Genomic DNA, 8,897 nt, shown 5'->3' with positions numbered 1-8,897 from the left:
TTCCAGGTGTGGTAGTGAATGCCTGTAATTCCAGCTACTAAGGAGGATGAGGCAGGAGGACCAAAGGTTCTGGGACAGCCTAGGCTACAAAGCAAGATATCTTCTCAAAAAATAAAGGAACTAAAGAAATGAATTTCGATGAAATGCACAGTATCCCTGAAACATTTGATATTGCTTATTAAGCATCAAATTCTATTCCATGTGACAATTTTCTATAAGACCTTTATCAATGAAAAAAGATCTTTGTTTTAAATTTCTTTTTCCTTTGAATATATTTTTATACTGGTGTACCATAAAGCAAATGCATTAAGAGGGTCTCAATCTTAATAATAAAAAAATATTTTATCATTTATATGTCTTAAAGTGCAGTATGAATAAGTGTCTTCAAAGGTATATTTTCTGAGCTGCTTGGGATGAAACCCAGGGGCTTCTGCATTCTAGTCAAGTGCTCTACCCCTGATCTATATCCCCAGGGCCTCCAAAATCTCTTTTTAATGTTAGAGTTCCAGGTAGTGAGCCTTTTAAAGTGGACTATAAGTAGATTGTATGGTGTGTGTGTGTGTGTGTGTGTGTGTGTGTGTGTGTGTTTATGTGTGTGCACAGGATGTTCTCCTGATATAGCTCAGAAGCTCTACTTTATCTCCTTGGTATGGAGACATCTGACCACATCTCCTGCCTGCAGCCGCTGTCCTTGCCCTGCCCCATATTCAATTAGCCTTTTGCAATTTTCTTAGAGGGTTGTTTGGTATTAGTAGCACAGGACATGAAGACTCTCCAGAATTCCCCTCAGAAGAGAAAGGCTCCAGTGTGACCCCAACTTCATATGAAGCCCCAATAGAAACAATAACTGTCCTGGAGAACAAAGCAATCACTACTGACTCTGGGCACCTCTGACATGGCCATGAAGTTGCCTGTGGGTCCTGCAATGGGGAGGCCTGTGTTGTGGGCTCTCCAGCCTGCAGTGTTCCATGGAAGCTGTTCATAGTCTGCCCCCTGTGCCTGATGAGACACTCTTGCCAGGTTTCAATAAAGAAAGGAAAAATAAAGCCTTCGGATGGCTTTGTTTTCTTCTGACCAGCTTCATGGGATTATCTTTAAAGCTCTACATAGGATGGTGTGCGTTCTAGAAGTACTAACCCATTTGGTTTCAATCTTTTGTGTTTCTGCAGAGAGAGAAGAAGAGTGGGCTGCTGAAACTGCTTGCTGGGGCATCTACCAAGAAGAAGCCACGCTCCCCACCATCAGTATCTCCAACCCATGATCCCCAATCAGCCATGGATGCCTCACTGCAAGGCGCCATGGGTCCTGAAGTGTCCCCAGTATCCATCCATGGCAGGGCAGGTTCCTGCCCCATAGAGAGCGAGATGCAGGGGGCCATGGGGCTGGAGCCACTGCACAGAAAGGCAGGATCCTTGGATCTGAATTTCTCCTTATCCCCCTCTCGGCATGCAACTCTATCTATGGCCGCCATCCATCCTGAGCCTAAGCCGCTACCCAGAGAGAGGTAAGGAAGTGAGGGCTTTGCATCTGTGTGGCCACTTTTTTAGGGTAACCCCTGAATTCTGAAGCCCTCTTGAGGAATGGGTAAAATAGGGTTTCCGGAGGGTCGGTTTTACTAGATGCCCTCTTTATCCAGGACCTGGAACATATTTCTTCTTTCCAGTCTGCCTGCTTCCTGAATTTGGGCTTCTAAGTAATTCATGAGGAAATGTATCAGAATCAGTGTGTCTCAGAGCACAAATATTTAGGGCACTGGGTTCTCCTAACCCTGGCTGGCCCTAGAATTAACCCTTCAACCAAGTCCCCTGCAGGCCTGTGCCTCACAGATGTTCTTTGGACCTCAGGACACTATGAAATTTTAGTTATAAAATGTTACTCATCATTGGCGTCAAGGGTGTACAGTTCATTAAAATGAACTATTCAAATTTTCCAATATACACCCCCCCCTTTTTTTTAACCCAACCTAGTAATTTCATGTAGTTCAAACTTGAGTTTTACAGATTTGGAAACTGAGACACAGTGATGTGACCTGCTAAGGGGCAATAGATGCCTGAGTTTTCCAAGTGGTGGGGGCTCCTATCTCAGTGAGTGGATCTGTGTGTTTGAGTTTGTATCCTAATCACTACAAGAGGGGACGACCTTGTGGAGATGTGATAGATGCGACCACTGCCCAGTCTCTACTCATTGGAATATCGCTTAAATAATAAAAACATGAAACACATCCTAAGATAGCAATTCTGGCATTTCTGTTGGTCCGTTCCCTGATCAACTATACTTGTATCTGAGCCAGAAAACATAGATGCTACCCTACCTACATGCTGATCTCAGAGAACAGGGCTCCCGATGCCAGACATTGAGCAGGCAAGGGTGTGTCTAGATCAGGAGTCACACAGAGTTTCTGTCAAATAGTAAATATTACTGATGCTGTGGACCATAGGATGTCTGTAGTAATTCATCACCTCCGCTGTGCAGTGCGAAGGCCGCCAGAGACCAGATATACACAAACAGCTTGGTGCTTCAGAAAGCTCTATGTAGGGATCAAATTCAGCTTTCCTGTGACTTTCTAATATGAAATCTTTCATTTTATGTTTTAACCATATCATACTTTAATAACAACCTTAGTTCTGAGACCACACAGTCACATGCCAAAGTTCTAGTGCTTTTGAGATGCATCTGTGGTGATGCAGAATCATCGGGAGACCAGTCTCTGCAGAGCCCTAGAAGGACAGCATGAACCACTGTTACTAACGTCTAATGATTACTGAAGATGTACATCTGTATTGACACTCACAGTTAGAGTAACAGTGGTTAACATCCACTGAGGGTTCTTGGAAGGATTGGCACTCACAGTTGTCATGAGTTCCTGCCATTGACACCAGGATAGCCTGGCTTTGCACATAGCTCTATAAAACCAGCATTTCCTGAGTGCACAATGTGCATTATCCATTAAATCCCCCTTAGGAACCTTATTAATTCAGCATCCTCATTTTCAGCTGAAATAACTGATGTTCTGTGAAAGGGTAAGAACTTTGCTCAAGGTGCCACAGCTGGCTAGCAGCTGAATGAGAGATTTAACTGAGGGCTTTCTGACCAGAGAGCCTAAAATCATGGCTAGTCACAGTCCCTATAAGGAATCACAGTCTCCGTCTGCACATCGGTGGGTGGGGAGAGAGTGACCCGGAGCTACCAGGTGTCTGCGAAGCCCAGACAGATTGGAACTGAAGATATAACTGTGGTCTAGCTACCAAGGCTAGGGTACCTCCATCCCAGAACGCAAGGGATTCTGGGCCTAATGGCCTGTATAGGGAACTCATTTTGCAGCTTGCTTTGGAGAAGGCCCTGGGTTTCTTCCTGAGTCTGGGCCAGCTCCTCCCAGTCCTGGAGTTATAAAGATTAAGCACCATAACCAGTCTTCCTAGACTGCTACATGAAGGTCCTTTCTGAAGAAATCCCCTCTAAGGATATAAAAACTGGCAGTTGAGACCTGTGCTGGGGGCCCCAGAGGCCCAGGATTTGACCTAAAATCACATTTCCTAGTGTTCTCTACATGGAGAAGGGGTAGAATAAAGAGGCCAGTACTGCTGTCACCTCACACTGTGATGGTGACAGGGCCTGAAGCTGGCCTATCAGCTCAGGTTTGAGGGCGGTGAGCTGCCCCTTCACCTTTTATCTTCCTTGGGCTGTCCCCAGCCCACCCACAGCCACACCAATGGAGATCCTGAAAGAGGCCATCATCATCCCAGCAGCTGGCTGTGCTAAGAGATGCTCAGGGGACTCAGTGTCCAGAGCCTCTGATTCTGGTGTATAGAAACTAGGACACACAACACAATAAATGACCCGGGGCCATTTTCCACTTTGCTGCAGAAGTGACTGTCACCTGCCCTAAGGGCCCAAGGATGTAGTTATCAGGCACATATGTCCTGCAAAGCTCCTTCAGTACCATAGGGGCCCAGAAGCAGAAGGTAGGGGTAGGAACATCCTGCCAAGCAGGGACTGTGAAGAGTGGGCACCAGAGCAGGCACAGAGAAGGTGGCTGGTCCTCAGGGGAATATAGCCACTCCACCCTCTTTCCTCCTGCACATATTGCCATCAGTAACACAATATACTTTGTAGTAGGGAAGAGTCTGGCATGAATAGAAACCAAGTTTACACCCAAGTGACTAGGCATTTCTAAGGAACAGGGATGAGTGGGGACTCAGGAGAGTCAGAAGCGAACATTCACAGGAAGCAGAAGGGGTGTTGGTCCCTGAGAGGGCATCTAGGCTGGAATCTGGAGTGAAATGGGGACTGCCCTCATTCAGAGGTCAAAAGGTCTTGATCCCTATTTTGCTGGAACAAAGAGTAGCTCTGGCAAATCTGAGGGTTTTCAGGAAGGAACATTAAGTGAGACAAGGAGCATCTTAGAAACTCAGCCTCGAGCTGCTAGAAGCTGTGTTTATTCAAGCCTTTATAGGACAAGGAAAGGCTTAGAAAGATGAAGTCCCAGAGGGCTCAAGAGGGCTGGAGTTGGTGAAGGAGTGTTATTAGGACCACAGCCTAGTCAGGCCTGGCCTATGTGGTCCCCAAGGCTCTGGGTCCTTGAAAAGGAGGTAGTCTCATATCTAGGCAAGCCTGTCACTGCTTAGAGCCCTCTCACAGCTTCACCTGGTTGGAACTGGAAGAGCTGCATGCCCCCAGGCAGCTGGCAGGCAGAAACAGAGAAGGTCCTGTATCTGGTTTTGGTTTATATTATAGTGGTCCAAAAAGGACTTCAGGCCTTGGAGGCTACAGGGTGTGCCCAAGTCTTGTGGAAAATGATGTATGGGAGAAATGGGCTTTGTTAGCACTGATGATGTGACCTCAGGCTGTTCAGGCCTCAGGTTGTATATTTTTTGATTTGGGGAGCACATTTAAAAATAATGAGCATTTGACCAAAACAACTTTCAAAACACTTTTCAGACTAGGTGGGGCCCCATCCACTTCCCCATGAAAGGTGGTAGCCCAGGTGAAGAACCTTGTTTTAGAGATGAGGAAACTGGCACACAGACAAGTTATGACAAAATCCCAGGGTCACAAATCCAGAAAAGAGCAAGCCAAGTCCCTAGCCTGTGCCCCAGGACTGAAGCAGTTTCTACTCACCTCAGAGCCTGGAGCTCTAACAAGGTACCACCACGAGGTGCTTTAGGCCCAGGTATACCTCCTGATGTAAGACCAGGGCAGGTGGGCAGGAATATGGGAAGTGGAGAGGCTAGGTAGGGATCTGGCAACTAAACAAGAAAATGGCTGTATCTTGAGTCTGTGGCCCAAAGAACACAAAGAAAAATCTCTCTTAAAAAGTTTTGTCAACATATGTTAATTATACATAATACCAAATTTCATTGTGGCATTTTCATACATAAGTATAATGCATTTTGATATTTAGCCACCCCTTCCCCTGTTTTGTCCTCCCATTCCCTGATTCCCTTCCTCTTCCCAACAAGTCCTCCCTTCTACTTTCTTGCCTTTCTTGGTTTCTTTTTGGAGACTGAATGAGTTTCATTAGGGTTGTTTATAATAGCATGGCTCAGAGGTTATTTATAGGCACATGGGTACCTTACCAGTGGCCACATCATGAAGAAAATCTCTCTCCCTCTCCCAGCATCCATTAACTGCCAGTAAATCCTCAGAGATGAATGGGGCCTTCTGAATTCCCCTTCCAACATCCTATTGATAACACCCTGTGACAATACCCTTGCGCAGGTGATCACAAGAATCAAGAATTCAAGAGTGACACAGGCCAAATCTATGAAACTCAGTGGGTTGGTCTCACATGCAAACAAGATGTGAAAGTTGGAAGGGGACTTGTGGAGAGGAAAGAGGGGAGGAATAATGCAAGGCAATAGGGAGTGAGAAAGCCTAAAATTCATTGTGTACTTATATGAAACTGTCAAAGGATCAAAATAAAATTTTAAAGAGCCATGCCCAAAAGATAGCATCCCACAATATCCTCCAGCTCCCGCATTCTTTCTTCCCTCTCTTCCATGTGATATAGATGTCTCATTTGTGGCTGAGCATCTAACTGTTTCTTATCCTCAGCATTGTGACCAAGTGTGAGTCTCTGCAGTTATCACTGGCCACTGTTCAAACAAACAAACAAACAAACCTGGCAGAAGCACTCATCTATGGAGATAAACATAATAATATAATTATTTAGAAGGCAATTTGATGAGCACACCATGTCCATTTAACAAAACAACTGTAGCTTCCTCACTAGAGCCTATGACCTCTCCAGTCATTGCATTTGACCAGGTTTGCAATATAAGACATAAATTCCCTCCTGTGGAGCGGGCCTCAATTCTAAGCAGAAACTGGTTAGTTACCCTTATAGTAGACTTGCCACTATTGCACCCGTTGACGCATCTTGCTTGGCCAGTTGGTAGTGTAGTATGCAGAGTCCACAGCAAGTAAGACTGCTGATGCCAATTCTCCCTCAGCAGCCTGCACAGCATTGTACCTTCAGGCACTGTGAGGGCTTGCCAATAGAAAGGAAATTGCCCTCTAGTCCCAGCATGATTTTTCTGGGTCCTACAGTGAAAGCATGTGGTCCTACTAGCTGGTTCTGGTGACCAACCACCCTGGCAATTCCCTGAACAATAACTCATAGGGAAATTAGACAACAAATGAAAAAAGGGGGTTGGAAAAAAATTAAACATAAATAAAAAATTTTACAAACTTAGGCTTGGAGAGATGGCTCAGCAGTTAAGAGCAGTGGCTGTTCTTGCAGAAGACCTGGGTTTGAATCCCAGCACCCACAGTAGCAACTAACAACCATCCGTGACTCCAGTTCCAGGAATCTGACAACCCTTTCTGCCCCCTGTAGGCACTGCATGACACAGGTGCACATAAAATAAAAATAAATAAATCAAAAAAATTTTACAAACTGAAAAGTAACCCCAAATTGTAAGAATTTTCATAGAGAGAGGAAGAGGGAAGAGAGAACCAGGAGTGGGCAGGTGGGCTGCAAGGGCACAGAAGGTGCAACCTGTTTCTAGGCTTACACGCTGTGCCTTCTGTCCTCCCAGGTACCGTGTGGTGGTCTCCTACCCTCCACAGAGCGAAGCAGAGATTGAGCTCAAAGAAGGTGATATTGTCTTCGTGCACAAGAAGCGTGAGGACGGCTGGTTCAAGGGGACTCTGCAACGGAATGGCCGTACAGGCCTCTTCCCAGGCAGCTTTGTGGAGAGCTTCTGAGGGCTACTGCTCCTGCCCAGCCCTGCCAGTAGAGGCAGCCTCACCGCCTAGGGTCCAGGGCCTTTCTAAGGCACCTGTCAAGAAAACTGGACTGGGGCAGGGTCTTGATTGTGAAAGTTGAGCTTTCATGTGAAGAAGCCCTAACCAAAAGCACACATGGGTGTCCTTCAAGATCATGCGATGAATCTGAATGAGCATCAGGACAGAGAAGTTAACCACATGGGCAAAGGCACCTATATGCCATCCAGCAGTTGAAGTGGTACTAGCTGTCTGTGCAAGGTTGGGAGCTGGGGAGGCTACAGGGCTGGGCCATGGGCTGGGGCTGATAGCAATGAAAAATGTCTTTCCTGGCTGCTCTGGGCATCATCACTCTATATACCTCGGTCACCCACCACTGGGCCAGTAGCAAGGGCATTTATGGTTCAGAAGCCTCATATGAGGCCTGTGAATCTCCCATAGTGTGCCAGTGGGGTCCTGTTGGGCACTAGAGCAGAATCCCTGAGGCTTTGTCTCCTGCCAGGATTATAAGGAACACCTTCTGTTTCACCACCAATGTCTCTCTGAATTGCTTCCTTCCTATGGCATCTTTTTAATGTACAACCCTTAGACTTTATATATTTCTAATAGGTCAGACATTGCCTATTTTTCATACATCTGGTGCTGATTTTTTGTAAAACTAGAAATTATTTGGGTAAGCTTCAAAGAAAAAGTGTCTGAGGTGACATCAAAGGGAAGTTTTATATATTTTCCATATGAAGTTTGGTGCACACTGAGGAGTTCCTGTCCTCAACATGAGATTGTTGGCCAGTGTTCCGTGAGGTGTGAGGGTCTGCTGAGATGGTTGCAGGGAACTGGAGACAGCCTAAACGCCCAGCACTACCTAGAGAGGAATGATCATGATTCCCAGAACTAGAAACTTTCAGGGATCCTGCCCTCCCATGTGGCCGTAAAAAGAGCATGCGGGTTGGCCCCAGCCTAGGAAAAAGAAACTTCCTTTGATTGCATCAGAGAGAATGACTACAGCTAACATCTTAAAAAAATTTCTTCCCATCAAAACATAGTTTTACCACAACCCTGATCACCACCTTGCAAATTTGGTTTCTGTTCTAGAGACCAAAGGTACAGTGAGAACAAGAATCTGAGGCATGGCTACAGCTTGTAGGGCCTGAGCTGCTGCAAAGGGAGAGGGGAAGGGCTCGTTTGATCCCAAGGCCTTCCCATAAATCCATTGGCACAAAGCTTGCTTCCTAAGAAGCTGGCCCTGAAGGGCTCTGTCAGCAAGTGTGAGATTCACACTTCAGGAACACATTTTTGTCATTTGTGGGGCTGGAGACAAATGGCTTAGCGGTTAAGAACACTGGCTGTTCTTGCAGAAGACCTGGGTTTTAATCCCAGCACCCAAATGACAGCTAACAACTGTCCCATAACTCCAGTTCCAGGGGATCCAACAGCCTCTTCTGTCTCCACGGGCATTGCATGACACGAGTGCACTTACCTACATGCAGGCAATACAGGCATACACATAAAATAAAAATAGAATATTTTTTAAAACTAGCAATTTGTGAGCCTCTGTATGCATTTTTACAAACGCACTCAGACCCAAGTTAGGCTGAACAATTAGCCTTTGGTTGCAGAGGCTAGGGTTGGTTTTCAGGATAAAACAAGGACACTTATCTTCAAAGTCCCTA

The 8,897-nt window shown here is 45.9% G+C and overlaps 1 protein-coding gene across 2 annotated transcripts in view; it reads left to right on the top strand.

Annotated features, from left to right (window-relative positions):
* Sh3rf3 (SH3 domain containing ring finger 3) overlaps nt 1-8,651 on the top strand; it is a 363,624-nt gene extending 354,973 nt beyond the window's left edge. For both annotated transcript variants that reach the window (XM_029570648.1, XM_029570647.1), the window contains 2 exons: nt 1,170-1,504; nt 7,041-8,651. In XM_029570648.1, coding sequence (XP_029426508.1) covers nt 1,170-1,504; nt 7,041-7,209 — 504 coding nt within the window. In that variant the 3' untranslated portion in view covers nt 7,210-8,651. The remainder of the gene's footprint in view (nt 1-1,169; nt 1,505-7,040) is intronic.
* Nucleotides 8,652-8,897: the final 246 nt, after the last annotated feature.

Source organism: Nannospalax galili, unplaced genomic scaffold, assembly GCF_000622305.1.
Source record: "Nannospalax galili isolate Female #2095 unplaced genomic scaffold, S.galili_v1.0 scaffold323, whole genome shotgun sequence".
Taxonomy (NCBI): domain Eukaryota; kingdom Metazoa; phylum Chordata; class Mammalia; order Rodentia; family Spalacidae; genus Nannospalax; species Nannospalax galili.
The sequence above is the reverse complement of the archived record's forward strand: the minus strand, read 5'-3'. Positions and strand labels throughout refer to the sequence as shown.